The sequence below is a fragment of the Asterias rubens genome, chromosome 11 (assembly GCF_902459465.1).
Source record: "Asterias rubens chromosome 11, eAstRub1.3, whole genome shotgun sequence".
In the NCBI taxonomy this organism is placed as follows: Eukaryota; Metazoa; Echinodermata; class Asteroidea; order Forcipulatida; family Asteriidae; genus Asterias; species Asterias rubens.
Window position 1 is genome coordinate 13,376,285 of NC_047072.1, and position 19,581 is coordinate 13,395,865.

General features: G+C 38.6%; 3 protein-coding genes across 4 annotated transcripts in view; all 3 read right to left on the bottom strand.

The window, feature by feature from the left end:
* The window catches only part of LOC117297069 (midasin-like), a 96,870-nt gene extending 96,577 nt beyond the window's left edge, over positions 1-293 (bottom strand). The window contains exon 1 of the mRNA XM_033780197.1: positions 162-293. The gene's annotated coding sequence lies outside the window, so the exon portion shown is untranslated. The remainder of the gene's footprint in view (positions 1-161) is intronic.
* On the bottom strand, positions 158-4,014 carry LOC117296728 (midasin-like). Its single transcript, XM_033779771.1, has 4 exons — positions 3,830-4,014; positions 2,480-2,706; positions 1,018-1,105; positions 158-313 (listed from the first exon to the last, which is right to left on the bottom strand). Exons 1-4 carry the CDS (start codon positions 3,932-3,934, stop codon positions 158-160), a joined length of 576 nt encoding a protein of 191 aa, XP_033635662.1. The 5' UTR covers positions 3,935-4,014.
* Positions 4,015-7,403: 3,389 nt separating this feature from the next.
* On the bottom strand, positions 7,404-19,349 carry LOC117296830 (recQ-mediated genome instability protein 1-like). Of its 2 annotated transcripts, none has more exons than XM_033779904.1 (14): positions 19,281-19,349; positions 18,199-18,313; positions 17,262-17,408; positions 16,476-16,595; positions 15,794-15,913; positions 14,755-14,888; positions 14,080-14,240; positions 12,613-12,755; positions 10,969-11,884; positions 10,572-10,663; positions 9,903-10,013; positions 9,529-9,570; positions 8,941-9,009; positions 7,404-7,678 (listed from the first exon to the last, which is right to left on the bottom strand). In XM_033779904.1, exons 2-14 carry the CDS (start codon positions 18,304-18,306, stop codon positions 7,526-7,528), a joined length of 2,316 nt encoding a protein of 771 aa, XP_033635795.1. In that variant the 5' UTR covers positions 18,307-18,313; positions 19,281-19,349; the 3' UTR covers positions 7,404-7,525. The 2 variants fall into 2 exon arrangements, with proteins under 2 accessions (XP_033635795.1, XP_033635794.1); XM_033779903.1 differs by having other exon boundaries at positions 19,228-19,342.
* Between the last annotated feature and the right edge of the window lie 232 nt (positions 19,350-19,581).

A 19,581-nucleotide genomic window follows, 5' to 3' on the forward strand; every position in this document is an offset into this window, starting at 1 on the left:
TAGAGGGAGCCTGAGCCTTTTCCAACAATGTTTTATACTATCAACGGATATCCATTGCTCATTACCAGGTAAGTTGTTTTTGCATACAAATATTTTGATTAATTTTCAAACACATCCTGGCTGCACACAACCATGATCAGAGTACAAAATGACAAACTTACCATCTTGTTGTAACGTCACCTTCTTCAGAAAGTTTCAGGATCGGACTCCAATCCCAAAGATCAACGAATGCCTCCTTTGAGAACTCCAGATATTTGTGACATGTTCTCAAGATGTCCGTTACAGTAGGGGTTGGAATCCGTCGCTTTGATTTCTGCAGAATCGTGTTGGGAAAGTTTGTAAATCTATGAGTATTTGTTTGTAAGTATTTTGTTTAACGGAATACAACAGTAATATTTACACATTAACTTATGTGCTGATCAGAAACGCCAGAGTTTGAATTCGGTGCTTTTAACCGCTCAGCCACGACACTTCTACTTCTCAATAATAACTGTCAAGCAATGGGTAAGATATACCACTCTTATCCAACAATCCAGGCATGTCATTGTAAAGTGACACAAGGAGCAAGTTCGATCAACAACCATAGTTATCCATAGTTCGACTAACTCTGATTGAACCCGCGTTAGTCATCGATAGCTGGACCAGTCTAGTGGACTATTCGCGACCATCCACTCGAGGATGGTCATTGCATCGTTGGTTACCAATAGCAATTTATCATAATCACAGTGTGCTGCAGGCAGAGAGGACCAGTTATTCTTAAAATAGCTGAAAAGAAGTGAGTTTGGACTTTTATGTGTTCGCGGCATAGCTCTATGGTTCACGGTCATCAGCCAGAAAACGACTAGAGTCGTTCGCACCTTTATTTCAGCACGCATACACTTTGTACGTCACAAGGTAACCACTAGTCGATGATTGTACCCTGATCGAAGATTGCTCAAGATTGAAGGACGCATGTAATAGATGATGCAAGTGGATAAGAAGGCCTTGACCTAAACTAAGGGTTTTTAATGCACAAACCTTGTTCTTTGCCTTTTTCACTTCTGACACTCCCGCCAGTAACCTCTCAAACACTGGGGGTGATGTCTGTAGGTATTTCATCAAAAACCTAGTCAAGAAATCAAAGGAAAATGTAACTTTAAACAAAGTATTAATAACTGTCTTTGTTTAAACCAAAAGTTAACTAAGAGATATTAAAAACTGAAGGCTAGTCCTCAGTTAAGACTGGCCTTAACTCTTTGTGAAATCCAACCCAAGTCTGTAGGATTTGAAAATTTGCATGGTAGGAATACGATAATGGAAAGGTTCGCGGTAACACCATGTAGTGAATATCTCTCACAGAGTTGGGGTTGTTCTGAAAAGAACCGTTGACATTTCGATCAGTATGCTCTGATTGGCCTCTAACTGATCGAAACGTTGAGTTGAAGCCAAGGGTTCTTTTCAGAACAACTCCAACTCATTGAGAGATATTCACTACATGGTGTTACCGCAAACTTTTCCAACCCAAGTCTGTTTCCTTAGCGCAATATTGCTCGCTCACGCCTGGAACTCCACAGAGGCCATGGAGGACATGAGCTCTGTTGCCCCAAGTCTTGGCCTTGGTGCACTCTACAAAAGTTTCTTGTAGCTGTTAAGTTTCTCCAATGGAAGTGCCCTTCAAAATGACCTTACCCTCTCAAAGATGAAATTTCGTGCCTGAAATAGTCGCACGGCATCCCCGACATTATCTCATTTTCCATAACCAAATTACTTTGAAGTGAAAATGACTCAACTATCGAAAGCTACTGTACTTCTTACCAAGTAAGTTTTTAAGAGTAACTAAAAATATGAATAGTAAACTTGCGGGTACAACCATGGGTAAAATCTCTTTTGAAGGAGTTGTGGCTCTGAAAAGAGTCGGTTTGGTCTCGACGTTTCAAAGAGCTGGTTTGGTCTCGACGTTTCGAACAGTATACTCTGCTCGCTTGTACAACCATGGGTAAAATCTCTTTTGAAGGAGTGGTGGCTCTGAAAAGAGCGGGTTTGGTCTCGACATTTCGAACTTGTATACTCTGCTCGTCTTCGTCTTCAGGAGAAGACGAGCAGAGTATACTGTTCGAAATGTCGAGACCAAACCAGCTCTTTTCAGAGCCCGCAAGTACCGGCAAGTTTACTATTCATATTTATAGTTACTCTTATTCTCCACACCATGCAAAGCTTCAAACACCATTTAAGAAGTTTTTATTGCTATTAATTTTAAGAGTGCTTACCAAACATAACCCTTTAAAAAGGAGACCTGAAGAGTTATTATATTTGCGATAAATATCTGTCAGTTGTCATCAACAGAACCTTCCCAGAAATTTAATTTGTTATTGAAGTACTTTGTGAACAACCCACTTAAGATTACCATAACATACACGTTACTTTATTTGTTATTGTTACATTTTTAGCAATAAGCAATGAAGTGCTAACCCTAGGATCAAAATTGAAAAACAAATAATACCTGTAAGCATCTGGGTGTAGTGAAAGGAGTCTACCCAACGCTATGCAAAGGCGTTCATGACCCTCCAAGGAAAAGCAATCTCTTGTTCTCAGTTGCTTTCCAGCTCTTTCCAGCAGTTCCAGCAAGATGGGACGGAAGGCTACAGCGATAGGAAGAGTGCATTGTGGATGGGGAAGGTACTCAGACAGCTTTGCAAGAAGCTGCTGGCGGTCTGCTGGTGTCCAAATCTATCCATTCCAAAAAATAGTTTGGGTTTGAACATAGACAAATTTACTGGAGCGGGATTTTTAACCAACGATCTTTGGATTAGGGTATCAGGGCTCTACCAACTGAGCTATCTATATCCAGCCCTATAATGGCGGTTTCCTTATCTAGACGATGTGACCTCTGCCATCACTCGAAAACCATAACATGATTTGCGCGCATACCGCCAGGCAAAACCTTTGTGATTTGGCAGCCAGCTAGAAAGTGTATGCAATCTTACAATGACTACGCGTCTTTTTGCCCGACGAAACATGACGTATACAGTGTTTTGTCAACAGAGGGCGGTTTGAATGTAAACATAGGTCACATTCATCTATATGTGATACAATCAAGAAGAAAAGAGTTGTTTGTCAAAACAGGCAACTGGGTGAAACTTTTTGTTTTTATTTAAATACCAAAATGTATCTTATTTATAATTGGCAACTTCCATCAAAACAAGGTGTATATTAACATTGAAAGAAATTGTGTCATGTGTTTTCAATAAATAATTTTAGCACACTATGCAATACCAGCACTGGTAATATTTTAGTAATAAAATGCCTCCAAGCACTTCGATATATACATAATACAATGCTTAAATATGGACAGGTTTTTTTCGTTCTGACAAGTACCCTACACCCACACCACAAATACACCCCCCCCCCCGACCCGCCCCCACAGCACAGGCAACACCCAGCACCAGGAAACGTGGAGAATTATCTGCACACGGTCGTCCTTAAAAGAAAAAAATACCCAAACCGTGCTTTGTGTACAAAACATACGGACACGCGTCTGGGAACACACTCTTCGTGGTTAACAGTAGTTAACAGATGCATCGTGATCATGCCATTGCCAAGCATGCAGATGCAGATTGTCAACTTACCACATACATACCGCCACCCAACGGATAGCTTTTTTTCAATTCAATTCCATTTACTTTATTTCAAAATCCAAACGAGCTCAGAGCGGAACATTATCCCTCATTTATATTTCCAACTACTGACTTATGAATGAACCGACTTTTAATAAAATTTAAATAATTTTAAAAGAGCAGCCCCTTTTAATATTATCCTTTATTGGCTTTTAATTAAGGAAGTTAGGGCATACCTGTTTTGCAAGTAATTCTTGGCAGTACGAAATTATTGTTGGTTGTGAAACGGTAGACACAAGTCTACCAAGACTTGACGTGATGTCCCAGCGAAACTCATCCATATTGCGTGTATTCCGTCAAAACACCATAAACTACAACGATTTAGTCGATAACTTTTGTGAAGAAAACAACCCCGTGAACTTCTCCAGCCCTGTGCAGCGCAATGTATTTCAACACAATCCGCACGTGTATTTTTCGGTCAAAGGTCAGCTTGTCAAACTCATGAGGGCGGGCTGTATTTTTTGTGGTCACTTTTTTTTTGTCATTGTCGTCTGCTTTTTGTGATGAAAAGATGCGCACAAACAATGCATAATCTATCTATTTTGATTGACCAGTTAAAAATCTCTGGCTTTTGGAAGATAAGAAGCAGTGTGTCACAAAATTCGTCATCAAAATGAACATTCATAATTAAACATGTCACTTTTATAAATCATTTGGCTCTTTTCGGTTGAGTGGAAAAGACCAACAGCGCCCTCTATGTCGACCGGTGTGAGCAATTTAATTTTAAAACTTTCCACGTGTTTTTCCGTCCACATTTCTAATCCGGCGGCACTTAAAGAAAGACAGTTAGCAGTAAGTCTTAAAGGCAGTGGACACTATTGGTAATTACTCAAAATAACTATTAGCATAAAACCTTTCTTGGGGACGAGTAATGGGGAGAGGTCGATGGTATAAAACATTGTGATAAACGGCTCCCTCTGAAGTGCCATAGTTGTTGAGAAAGAAGTAATTTTCCACGAATTTGATTTCGAGACCTCGGATTTAGAACTTGAGGTCTTTTTCTTTCATTATTATCTCGCAAGTTCGATGACCGATTGAGCTCAAATTTTCACAGGTTTGTTATTTTATGCATAATGTTGAAATACATCAACTGTGAGGGCTAGTGTCCACTGCCTTTAAAAAGTGTAGAAACATGGGAGAAATAACATACTTTTTTAGTAGACATCAGATTTCACAAGTTCTGTAAAGTCAACAGATAGGCCCCTCTCATAGAAGACTGGCTGGTCATTTCATCCCAGTGACAGCACACCTGCAACTTGTATCCTGTAAGGATTTTGTTGCAGTATTCGACAGAAACAGATATAGGAATTTTAAAACAGAACTTGTATTAGACATGATTTCTTTTAATAACCAGGTCTCGGAGGTTAGTATATTCATGTTCCAACCTCCGAGACCTGTTTCTTGACATGGGGGTGGATATAGGAATTTTAAAACAGAACTTGTATTAGGCATGAAAGTTGTTTTAAATTACTATCTCAGAGGTTAGTATGTTAATGTACTAACCTCTTTCGAGGATCATATTTTGTTTATGTTACTGGGTCTCAGAGTTAATGTGGAGACAAATTTTTGACTCAACGAAATGGCTGACCGTGTTAGTTGGCAAAGTAAACAAAAAATGCAATATCGAGGCATATTTTCTACTTTTATATTATACTTCTAACCATACATGCATTTTTATAACAAACCGTTTCAAAATTCTTTTCATAGACCAACTCGCCCGATCCCAGACAACGTGTCTCTTTAAGACTTGCTTTGTTTTCAAGAGAATTGGGCTGGCTTTTGGAGCGGCACCTAATAAGGTTGCGCCCTTTTTACAGCTCTCCCTTAAAAAAAAAAAAAAAATTACAGGTAAATAATACTTTTTAAATCAATAAATAAAACAACCACTAATTTTTCCACATACTTTTATTGAATCATAATTTAAGGGGCACATTTACTACCATTAATCTTTATAAAATGTAAGATACAAGATAAAACATACAACATTTTTGTTTAGGGTCATTACAAATGTATACAAAGTACCATTTCATGAAATAATGAGCAGGCCAAAAGTACTGGTGCAAAGCATACACAGACCGGAAGTACTGGCACAGGCCGGTTTCACACATAATATTGCGATCCAGTTGGTGTAAGGGTTCAATCTTTGGTTTTCATCTCTGTGAACTAGGTTAAAATCCCTCTAGACATAGCTTGTACTTGTTTTAAGTTTTGTAAAAGACACTGAACACTATTATTGGTAATTATCAAAGACCAGTCTTCTCACTTGGTGTATCTCAACATATGCATACAAACAACAAACCTGTAAAACTTGATTTCGAGACCTCAAGTTCTAAATCTGAGGTCTCCAAATCAAATTCGTGGAAAATTACTTCTTTCTCGAAAACTACGTTACTTTAGAGGGAGCTGTTTCTCACAATGTTTTATACTATCAACAGCTCCCCAGTACTAGTTACCAAGAAATGTTTTATGCTAATAATTATTTTGAGTAATTACCAATAGTGTCCACTGCCTGTCGATTACAGATACCAGTACAACTTGGACTGCACTTGTATATTTGTTTTTCCTTTCAACTCATCTCAGTGGACTGCAGTTTGAATACCATCTCCAGCCACGGTCATAATGATATTATAGGAATTGTATCTTACATTATTTTCCTGGCAGGAATTCTTTTTTTTTTACCAACATTTAAAGACACTTGACACTATTGGTAATTGTCAAACACCAGTCTTCTCACTTGTATCTCAACATATGCATAAAGTAACAAACCTGTGAAAATTTGAGCTCAATCGGTCGTTGAAGTTGCGAGATAATAATGAAAGAAAAAACACCCTTGTCACGCGAAGATGTGTGCGTTCAGATGCTTGATTTCGAGACCTCAAATTCTAAATCTGAGGTCTCGAAATCAAATTCGTGGAAAATTACTTCTTTCTCGAAAACTACTCCACTTCAGAAGGAGCCGTTTCTCACAATGTTCATACTAAACAACCTCTCCCCATTACTTGTTACCAAGTAAGGTTTTATGCTAATAAATAATTTGAGTAATTACAAATAGTGTCCACTGTCTCTAAAACATCTGATGGTGACTTTATAAACTGAAGTATTCTTAAAATCTTTGGTAAAAAAAGGGCTATCCATTTCAAACTCAACAGATTTCTGTTATGCTTTCTCCAAAAGGATCAAAAGTAAGACAAACTACCTTTCACGATAGTTTGTAAAGCGCAATCTTCTTTTACAAGCCTGGCATTTCCCTCCGTTGCCCAAGTCTTGGCCTTGGTGCCCCTTCAAAATTACCCCATAGCCTTTTAAGACTTTCCAATGGAATTACCTTTTTCAAAATGAAAATGGCCTTGCCCTCTCAAAAATGAAAATCCAGGCCTGCTTTCAGGTGAACAATTACTGATTACTATTTCATCAAATCACATAATTGTCACTGGAGTACCGAGTGACTGTTAAAAGATGCTATGTCAGATTTTTGGCTGATTTGACCCAAAAAAATTGATTTAAAATTCAATAGGTATTTTGATTGGGGTCGAGAAAGTTACAAGCTTCATTTGAGCCATTGCTCGAAAAAGTCCGCCAATTATTAGTAGCAGTGAAATAAAGTGCTCAAAATTTGTTTTTGTCGGGATCCCGACAATATATCATGTGACCAATTCTTATGTGTTTTATAAGAAACTTTTTAAATTGTTGTCATGGTTCCTGACCATTAACAGTAAAAACTAAACTTTTTTTCGTTAGAGCGGGTGATACTCTTTGAAATACCATTCACTAAAAAAAAAAAATATTTTTTAATGTTTGGGGCCAAAAATCTGACATAGCAACTTTAAAGGACATCTACTGTGTGATTTTCCTGCCAGTGTAGTTCTAGTCGATCACTGCTTCGGAACTTCTCTGAACTTGGTTGCTATGTCCTCTGGACTTGTCGTTCCCACCATCGTCACCAGAGGGCGCTCTTCATCCAATCGCACTTTGATGGTCATGAGACAGTGCATATCAATTAATGATTTCTGGCACTGTGCCAAACCCTAGAGAATCCGAATAAGTAAGAAGAAAAACAACACATAGACTTTAAAAAGAAAATTAAAAGGTGAATAAAGACTAATTTGTTTTCATGATCCAAACAAAACTGCTAAGTTGATCCAAATGATACTTGAGTAAGATTTGAAACTTTGCATGGTGGAAGTACAACTAAGAAAGGTTTGCAGTAGCACCATGTGGAAATCATTTTTAAGTAGTGTCGGTTCTGAAAAGAGACTCTAAAATCAACCCTGAAGACCCATCTTTTTTCAAAAACATTTCAGTAACATTCACTAGACATTGGAATTTTTAATTTTCTTGATCTTCGCACTGCTGGGGAACAACTAGGGGGGGACTGTTTTTTTATTGGAGCAAGCGCCATGAGCACTTTTTTGTGGATACCGGCGCTATAGAAGACGTTATTATTATTATTATTGCGGTGTTACCGCAAACCTCTCTTAAATTATACAAACTAGAATCCATTACCAACCAAGCCAAGCTGTATAATATCTTGAATGCAAACAACTCTGTTCAAATGTTGACTTTGAGTCTGATAAATACCTTTCAATCGTTGAGAAATAAAGTATACCTAACAAACAAATACCCACAAGTTCTAACAAACTATACAAATGTTCAAAATTAACAACCAGTCATGTGAGATTTTGTTTAAATTGGATTTGGCAGATATGCTGAATTTTGTCACAACATCTGTTAAAGGCAGTGGACACTATTGGTAATTACTCAAAAAAAATTATTAGCATAAAACCTTTCTTGACAACGAGTAATGGGGAGAGGTTGATACATGTAGTATAAAACATTGTGAGAAACGTCTCCCTCTGAAGTGATGTAGTTTCCAGGGATTTGATTTTGAGACTTCAGATTTAGAATTTGAGGTCTCGTACTCAAGCAACTGATAGCACACAACTTCGTGTGACAAGGGTGTTTTTTTCTTTTGTTATCTTGCATTATCTCGCAACTTCGACGACCGATTGAGCTCAAATTTTCACAGGTTTGTTATTTTAAGCAAAGGCCCTATATGTTGAGATACACCAACTGTGAAGGCTAGTTTTTGACATTTACCAATAGTGTCCAGTGTCTTTAACACATTTTAATGTGTAGTTAACATTTGTTGGTTCCTGCCAACCAGCGCCGTTCGTTTATCAGCAATAGAAAGGTTTATTCATGGCGTCAACGCAAACCTACATCTTTGTTCCTCCATCTTTGCACTATTCTTAAAATGAATTTTTACACATGTTAATTATGGCTTTACCTGGCGTAGTTTTTTTTCAAGATCTTTTGCTTCAGTTGCCTCCAAAGATTTAAGAGATTTCTTCATTTGCTGCACAAGAAAATTAAAATAAAATTGTAAATTCATCCCTACTTGTTCAATATCTTTAAAGAAAAAAACTAAGCGTGGTTAAACATTTGTTTTTACCCTCGCACCGATGTGAAAAAGCACTGTATACTCGGTACTCAACCCAGTTCTGTGAAAAAAATCAACAGGCAAATCACTGGGGTGGGATTCAAACCCATGACCTTTGCATTGCTATCGAGAGCAGATGTCTTACCGTTCTACTACTACACCATCCGAGCTAGTCTGGTGGCTAGAGACAGGTCAAATCCTATGCAGCAGGTACTGCAACAATTTAAGCGGTTAAATCTAATTAATTTTTAAGCGGTCAAAAGACAGTTCTCTAAAAAACAAACTCTACCTACACACATGGTGTTACCCCAAACAAAATTTATATTGATACCTCACAATGCAATGCCTCAAATCCTATAAACCTGAGTTTGCTGTTGAACAGTTCATAAAAGAGGCCACCGATATTTTTGACTTTTGTTTTATTTTTAAACTTACTGTCATTTCGGGAACGGAGAATCCTATTAGCAGTGTGAGTACCTGAAATTAAGGAGGAAACATCAACATAACTAACTGTTTGCTAAAAGAGCTGTGGTCTAATTGAAATGCTGATACATTGCGGATTGTAGAACATACTTTTTCATTATTTTTTATCTACTGTTTTTAATGATTGACCTTTTTTTGTGGAAATCGTGCAATAGAAATCTCAAATGATTGTGATTTGGGGTTGTACAAAAATAAGTTGACAAGAGCTAGATTTGAACCAACGACCAACTGCTTGACATTTCGACCCCAGCAGAGTCTTTCTCAAAGGCCCCCAAAAAGCTTGTATTTGTTCTTTTGTGTCCCAGTGTTTTTCAATTAGTACATACCTGATTTGATAACTCTACATCCACTGATGCCGTTTTGTCGCTGATCTTTGCCAAAATGCTCCAGTAGCCATCTTTACGGGACAAAGGGGAAAGAAGCGTGACAACAAAGCCCTGCACGTAGGGAACAGGTTGAATGATAAAGATTAGTAATAGTTGAGAAAATAGAATTAGCTGTTGCAAACAACTTACCAACCAGGGCCCAATTTCATAGCGCTGCTAAGCACAAAAATTTGCTTACCATGAAATTTCTTCCTTGATAAAAACCAAAATATACATTTGTTGCACATTGCTTGTTACTGGTATTCAGCTGTTGTTTGCTTATCCTGAAAACCACGTGGAAATTTGGTTGGTATTCCTGTTTTTATTAAGTTTTTGTGCTTAGCAGCTCTATGAAATTCGGCCCTGAAGGATCGGTAGTATAAATGCAAAAATAGTGGAATGGCCTGACAGTTCGACCATTGCAGAGTCTTTCTCAAAGGCTAAATGACAACACAACAAACACAAACAGGTAAGTAATAAAACCGTTAGCTGCCTTGTAGCCAGGGATCACAACTAAGAGTAAGACTGGAAAAACAGACGTAGACGTATTAAATTGTAGGCCTAACATGGTATATATCAGCAATAGGTATTTTATAGGAGTACAATCAAGTGGGCCTGCTGTTACGTTACCTTAATATTGAATGTGAAGATTTCTTGAGCTTGAATCCTGGACATGACAGATAACAAAGTGACTGTGGGAGAGCTTTCCTTGATGGCAACACCTTGATTATTATACAAAGCACAAACTAGAAAGGTTTAATATATATATGGTGTTTTAATTTTAAAAGGGTTGGGGTATTTTTTCTTCCTTCTCCTTTCTTTGTAGTGCTGCTTCATTATTGAAGATTACCGCACTGCGTTTTTGTACGACACAATGTTTTTTACTATCAACAGCTCTCCATTTCTCGCTACCAGGTAATTCTTTATGCTATTAATGATTTTGAGTAATTACCACTAGTGCCTTTAAAGCAATACATTTTTATCAACTCACAAATAAAACCCAAGTTTCAAACATTGTAAAACTGACCTTCACTTGAACGTAATCTTCTTCGTTTGGCAGAACTTGCATCCTCAAATACGTTAGATCCATTGGCTTCAAATGCATCAGCCCCACTGGGTTGTATGCATGAGGTAGCATTTGGTGTCTCGACAGTTGATGCAGGAGATAAAATGGACGGATCAGATGTGTCTTTGCCCGAGGGCTCTTTGGTTATACGTGCAGCGATCCCCGTCGCTGGCACAGGCTTTCCTGAAACTGTCTGTAAGTTTTTCTTATAATTACTTCTGGAGCTGCTGGTGTCTTTTTGAAGTGCTGGTCTTATCTGTTGATTCCATTGTTTTGACTCTGAAACTACGTTAGTAGAACTCGGGGAGACTGTCTTTGACGTACATGAAGTTTGGCCTGGATTAATTCGGGACTTAAGCCCAGAAGAATCTGGCTGACGATTTGAATTCTGGCTTCTGTTATTTACAAGTTTGTTTGAGTTTGTAGAAACAGAGGTGAGACTGCTATGCCTTTCTGGAAGGAACTCCGATCTATCAGCAGAAAAACTGTTTAACTCTGGTTTTGTTTTACCTTCATCCAACGCCACAACTTTGTTTAAACGCACACCAGTGGGTTTAGTTATTCTAACTTCAGTTTTCTTATCTTGCAGTTTGACGCCAGTCTGTACGTAACCATCACTGTTGTTAACTTTGCTTCCTAAAGGGAAACTTCTGTTTGTCGTTGTTTGGTACGAAGCTGTGCTCGCCTTGAGGTGAGTAGAAGTGGTTTCTTCCTGGACTTTCTTGACATCTTGACGATTTCGGATTGAGGAACTGGAAGCAGTTGGAATGTTCTGTCCTTGATGATCAGGTCCCTCGACGTTGTGATTATGCTCTACTTGTTCCAACCACACCTCATCAATGTCGACATCGGCTGGCCATTCTGTTTCCTCATCAGCCTTCACAAAAACAGAATTACAAGATTGTATTTTAGAACGTCAACTCAAATACTTGAGAACAGTTTTATCAAAATGGTGCTGATGTAGACAGCATCTCATGATACTTGTCTTTGCAAAGAAAAAATTACTCAAGCGGGATTTGAACCAATGACCTCCGGATTAATGTGCTGGCGCTCTAGACGTAGTGACCTCATTGCTAGGCCATAATAGCAAGTATGATATTTGTTCCTGTAGGAAAATTGTCTCAAGTAAAAGGGCCACCTCGAGTCTACATTTCAGGTGTAGGCATTCATAGACTTTTTGGGCTACTAAAGGCCCAGTCCAACTGCAGCGATAACTAAAACGATAACGATCACGACGCAAATTCTATTGGTCGAATTGCTCCGCGCAGAATACGCACACGCTCATTCAACCAAGGGAATGCGTTCTCTTTGCATCGTTATCGTTCTGGTCTCGTTATCGCTGCAGTGAGACCGGGCCTTTAATCACAATCTTTTTTTTTTCAAGGGCCAAAAAATCAGAAAATCAGTAGGAAGAATATCATGCCTGATATTTTTATTTTTATATATTTTTTTTATGCAAGTCGCCAGACACACAAGGCCGGAAGGCCACTTCAAGGTGTGGGCTACAATTATTGTATTCCAGAGGCCGTTGCCACAGGGTTTACCCCTTTTACAGTCCATACGGATGTAGGCTTGGATATATGCATTGTATATGTATAGTCTTACACTGCTTGCCATTTGTTGTATCCTGTCCATCTCTTCAATCTGTTGGATTTCATTCAGCATTAAGGCATCCAGGTCATCCCCGAGGTCATCACTGAATCCTACTTCATCATCAAACGCTGCCTCATTCGTCCTGCTGGGTAACACTGTATCAAACAAAACCAAACTTCCATGAAATATGTTAAATAACTGTATAATAATAATAATTGTGGCTTCTTATATAGCACACATGTCCGTCACCCAGTGACGCTCCTGGCGCTGTAACCTACAGTATTTCCTGCCAGATATGGGACTACGTTTTGAGTTATGAGACCTAATTCTGATAGCACCATGTAATGTTTTACAAGGTGCTGTGGCGCAATTTGCTGTCGATCGAACCAGGAACACCGGGGCGAACCCCTTCTCTTTTCAATAAGTGCACTGGGTTCTTTTACATGCGTTACATAACACATGGGATCAACGGCTTAACTTCCCATGCGAAGGACGAAGCAATGGTTAAGTGTCTTGCATAAGGACACAAGTGTCACGGCTGGGGACTCGAACCCACACTCTGCTGATCAGAAACACCAGAGTTTGAATTCGGTGCTTTTAACCGCTCGGCCACAAAATGTCCATAGTATAAGTATAAGCAGGGCTTAAACTTGGAAGGAAATTGCACAGGACCGCAGGATTTGTAGCTCAAAATTGGACCGGGATTTTATTTACAAGACGAGAATCAAAAAGTAAAAGAGACTAGAATCGAAATGAGAGCATGGTATTATCACATTAACTGTTTCATCTGAACAAAACAATACAAAAAGATTTATCTCTTCTGTTTTATGGGTGATACTCAGCAGGAGTGAAAATATTTGTGAGACTCAAACTCAACATATGAACATTCTTTAACGGCAAAGATCTTGAATTGAAAAAAAAAAACCAGAACCACCTGACTTATCCTGACTTGAGTTTACTGACCCGATACTGAATTCACTGGCCTGGGGGCCACTGGTCAAGTGTAAAATTCGAGTCCTGATAAGGGATTAAGAATGTTACTAAAGTAGGAGTTGAAACTTGGTGGGAGTAATACTAGGTGAGGTTTGCAGTAGCACCATGTGTAAATCTCTTTGGAGTTGTGTTAATTCTGAAAGAGGTGATTGACAAGTCAACGTTTCAATCAGTATGCTCTGAACCTCTTCTTCAGGAGAATGCTGACTTGTCAGCCACATCGTTCTTTGGAGATTGAAAGTGTTTGATTTTTCCAGAGGTAGGAAAACTGGGGGACCCAGTGATAACCCTTGTGGCATGAGAGAACCAACGCAAAACTCTACTCACATATGGCCTTAATTGGGAATCGAACCAGGGCCCTTTGCGGATAAGTTAGCGTGCCGACCTTTGACGTCATTTCATTGTGTCACTAAAGTGTTTTAACAAATAAATTAAAATGTGACCAGATTTCTGAGATAAAAGAAAAGCTGTTGGATATAAACTTACCTTGATGGGTACCAGTGTTTCTAAAAGCATTGCTGTTTACATTGTCATTACTGCTGTTGGTGTTTATTGTGAGATCAATAGTCTCTTGGATGACTGGTTCTCGGCGGTTAGATGCAGTTTGAACTGGTTCCTGCTGGCTGACCTGACTCCCATCCACTCCACTGTGTTTAGGGATGGAATACAAACATTTTCAAGGCAAAAAGTACAATATTGGTCTGAGGGCAAAATGAAGGGAGGTTTTGCTTTTGTAGAATCAAATGGTTCTTTTAAAAGAGGGCCTTCAAGATCAAATTCAGTTTTGATATGCACTCCAAAAGATAGAGTTCTTATGGAAGTAGGGAAAAATAATTTTTCACCATTTTTCAGCAGCACTTGTACCAGAGTTTTGTCTCCCACCATGGGCCAGTGGGTGCATTTGATTAGGTTCCACGGGTTGTGACCCTGGCGTTTTCATCAGGCGGAGACCCCGACAAGAGCTAACTGAATGCCAACTTTCCCTAGCATTTAAATTGTTGGGTCAACTGACCAGAACCACTAGCATTGCATGCAATAGTCCAAAACATATACACAACTGACATTGTGTCTGTGAATTCAACCATAAGGTGAAAAGTTACCTTTATGGATATTTTTTAGTTTCTTTACTATGAAAAGTTACCTGTTGATGGGTTTACTTACAGAGCATTCGACAGAATTTGTAGCTTTGAGTTTGTTTCTAATAACCCCTCTACATCACCACCAAGAACTTGAACACTCTGAGCTGTAAGGAGAAGTACACCAAGCCGACACTGCACGCTTCCGCACACCATAATCTGCCGATATACAGCGTATAATACATTTTGAATGGATTAAATGAAGGCTGTTAGTCTTCACTCTATCGGTAAATAAATTTTATGGAACAGGAACGTTTGCCGATGACAAACGGAAGTGTCGTGGCCGAGCGGTTAAGAGCATTGATTCAAACTCTGGTGTTTCTGATCAGCAGAGTGTGGGTCCGAATCCCCAGCCATGACATTTGTGTCCTTAAGCAAAACACTTTACCATTGCTTCGTCCTTCAGATGGAACGTAAAGCCGTTGGTCCCATGTGTTGTGTAACGCATGTAAAAGAACCCAGTGCACTTATCGAAAAGAGAAGGGGTTCGCCCCGGTGTTCCTGGCTGTGGCTGCTGTATGCGCAGTAGCACTTTGTAAACCCTTATAAGGTGCTACATGATTGGGTCTCAGAATTCATCACTGCAATAACCTATCTATCTCAAAGTTTGTATATACTCAGCGTCTTGAGTACCTTGTTTGGTAGATACGTGCGCTATATAAGACTTCAATATTATTATTATTAAACTTGGGTGGGTACTCTGAGGCACAGAGTGATGGGGGCCGATGGAGCTGCTTTACCCACCAAGAAGCCGGTCCTAATCATGTCCCATCCGGTCCCAATGTCAAGCAGGACAGAGAGGACATACCCGGCGAGGGTCCATCAAGGGTGCCTTTGTCTCGGTGGCGCTGGTCACCGTTTGGAAACAAGCAGTTTTCAACAAATCTTTCTTATTTGATCAATTTATGAGGGCGTGAGCAAATGGAAAGTAATACTGACACAAATATCCAGGTTCTTGTTTATAATATAAAGTATTGGAAATAAATGATAAATGCTAGGCAGTACGAATGTAGCTTGGGATAAAATAAAAAAAAGCTGGTACTTCTTTATTACCAGTGACTGACCTTAGTGCCAGGTGATGTGTCTACACTGAGACCTGGTATTGGCTGGTACTCCATGCCTTCTAACGACTGGTGACCATCAGTCAGTTGAAGCATAAGCATCCGGTTCGACTTGGGCTCAAACTATAATAAGTAATAAAGAGTTTTAAGGCATTGCATGGTGAGGTATCAATGTATATTTGGTTTGCGGTAACACCATGTGTGTGTCTACCTTGCCAGGTAGATTATGTCCATCAGTCTCCTGACGATGACTAGAGCAAGCTAGTCGAAACATTGAGAGCAATTAGGAGCTCATTAGTAACCATCCACTATGCTAAAGCTGTAGTCCCGCCAATTTTTTACCGATCGCCAAGGTAGTACTTACAAATCAGGACAGCTCATTTCAGAACTGAGAAGTCTCCCGAAACCCCAAAAGTAGAATATTGAGCAAGATTGTTCTTTTAAAATGAACAAAATCTACCTGGCAAGTAGACACACACATGGTGTTACCGCAAACCAAACATATAAATAAAAAGTTATCAGAATTACAAAATGTGGAAATCAGTTGATAATCTCAGAAGATGAACGAGTGTTTTCAAAAAGTGATTTTGGTTTTGACGCAGCTTACCCAACTTAAGTTCGGGATTCTCTAAAAGCAGAGGCCAAAAAACCAGTTAGCCTCCGGGTTCTATTTCTATGGTTCTACCTTGTTTTGCGTTTGCTGGGTCTGCTGCGTCGCACACACAAGAACATTTTCATTCTCTTTCCCTTGCAGCTTGACTAGCTGACCATAGGCAGGCATGCTGACATCTTGCAACGAATTAATCTGTCAACAATTACAAACGGAATATCAAAAATTAGTAAAAGTATCTGTCGTCCACAATGTTATGAAACCTGAAACAAACAAAATTGACAGAGGCTTGTCTCTGCGGCAACCTAATATAAACATGGAACAAAGAACAATCAAAAATGTTTATAACAAAGACAATAAATCAAATTAAAGGGATTGTATACATTAATTAATTAGAACCCACGGTTTGTACCAATCCGATATAATTGCAGATAAATACAATAAAACTAACCTGTGACAATTTCGTTTCAAAAATGTGGTAGCATTTTTAGAAATTGCTGAAAATCTGGAACGATTATGTCCATGCATAAAATAACAAGCCTGTGAAAATTTGGGCTCAATTGGTCATCGAAGTTGCAAGAAAATAATGCAAGAAAAAACTCCCATGTTGCACAAGTTTGTGTGCTTTCAGATGCATAATAAAAGGCTATGGACAGCAATTTAACTGGGGTCCCTTGTTTATTTTTAGCATGGTTGTAAAATGTAGCATTGTTTACAAGATTTTGCAAGAGAACTTGGACAGTAGTACAAGTGTTATCCTTTCACAAGAGGTAAATTGTGTAAAATATTACAACCATGCTACAATTTAGCAAGGGGCCCTTGCTAAATTTCTCTCATGGGAAAGGGGCTTTTGAGTCTTACCTGGAGAGCATAATTGCCAGAGAGTAGTGTTTTCTTCTGCTGTGATATATTCTGAGGTAGAGACGGCGCTGCAATTTCTTTAAGATCTGAATCTAGCCACTGATCGTAAACGTTCTCCTTCATCTCATCTGAAGTTATATTCTGACCCTGTCAAGCAAAAAATGAGAAGTTGTTAAAAGTGTGGTTCAAATACAGGCACTGGACACTATGACTGATTCCTAAAAACCATTGTGAGCGTATAACCTTAGTTGGTAACGAGTAATGGAGAGCCCTTGATAGTATAAAACATTGTGAGAAACTGAAGTAACGTAGTTTTTGAGAAGGAGGTAATTTCTCACTCATTTACTAATAGACTTCATTATTCTCCTGCAACTCTTCGGTGACCAATGGGAGACTTTCTGGGACGATAGAGGGCAGCAGACTTACAGGGTAAATCCATTGTTCTCAGAATTATGCGCATGTTCAGAACTACGTAAACAATGGAAATTTACCCGGTATGTCTGCTGCCGCCTAGCGTTGGAAAGTCTCCTATTGAGTCCAAATTTTCACAGGCTCGTTACTTGATGCATACATTGGGATACACCAGATGAGAGTACCGGTCTTTGACAACAACCAAATGAGTGCAGAGCCTTTAAACATGGGTGTGCCCAATTGACAGATTCAACAAATGATACAAACAACCAGTTATCCGCCTGGTTCAAAAGAAGTGTGAGGTCTCGAAATCAAGCATCTAAATGCACACAACTTCGTGTGACAAGGGTGTTTTTTTCTTCCATTATCATCTCGCAACTTCGACAACCAATTGAGTTCAAATTTTCACAGGTTTGTTATTTTATGCATGTTGAGATACACCAAGTGAGAAGACTGGTCTTTGACAATTACCAAGAGTGTCCAGTGTCTTTAAACAAAAACACTGCGACTATCTATAGTTAACTACCTGGTATTCTTGCTTGAGCCAGTCGAGGCACTCGACTGTCCACTCATCAATAACTGGAACATGTCTGGCCTTGAGAAACGCAGTAACTTCTTGAACCTGCAAATTCATTGTGTTCCTGAAATAAAATAAAATTAATAACTAATAATTGTTCTGCAAGTCTGCAACGAAAGGTACGGAATAAAAACTAACTGTATGTTTTTCCTATATTGTAAATAAATATAGCGAATACTAACTATTCATTAAAGGAACATTACAGAATTGGTATGGAACAAAAATTGAGAAGATCACAGATTTACATAAAACTTACACGGTCTAATGATGATGATAATAGAAAACATCCCTTGAAATATTTCTGTCTGAAATTTCATATTTGATGGGAAATAAATAGTTGAATTTTGCATTTGGAGTTTATCGTCCAGTGAGCGTTTTATTCATTTTTGTTCTGGCATCGATGCAATGCAAAATTTGTAATCGGTTTTTCACTATTCTCTCGTGACCCAGATGGTCCATCGTGGCACTCTAGTCCTTCGGCAAGATAATTGCTTTGTTCTTTGGATATGATCACTTCCATTAGAACTTCTAATAGAAGGCATCGTTTGTTTCATTTCAACATGCTCAAAATTGTTGTAACAAAAAACAAAATACTAATTAAATGTTAGCATAAAAAACTACTTGGTAACGAGTATCATTTTGGATAACTTTCCGCATGGCGCCACCACTTTTTCACTCATTTTTACAAAAAGGGATATATCAATCAGGTAAATTAGATACTATATTATTTTATTTCGAATGAAAAAGTGGTGGCGCCATACGGAAAATTATCCGTTTGTTTATGCATATGTTGAGATACACCAAGTTTAGAAGACTGTTTCTTGACAAAACACCAATAGTGTCCAGTGTCTTGAAATTGAAGTTGAACGTCTGGAGGAGGTTGAGAAATTTGATTTGATTTTTTGAGAGTGAGACTTCACTTCTTCATGCAGTTTCATGTTGTTAAAGTTCGGTGGTTCAGCCTCACCTTTACCTTACCTAACTACTCTATCTTCACAGCAACATTACTTCCTTTCTTCTTGTCAACTTACTATCAATTTATCAACATAACTTTAACAACTTTGTATCTTTTCTGGAAGTGGAGGTCGTATCGTCTGCTGCCCTCATCTTCTTAGAAATAAATAAATGTCCCGCGCCAGTCAGGTGGATTTCCCTACACTTCTGGAACTACCCAAACAATAAAAAGGGGTGTATTTCTTTTTAAAAAGAATTATCATGTTAAAAAGACATAAATAAAAAAAATCTTCAGATTTTTATTTTGTGTTTACTGTTACACTATTTATTTTACAATTTAATGTTATAAAGTTTGTACTATTTTTTTTGTTATTGTAT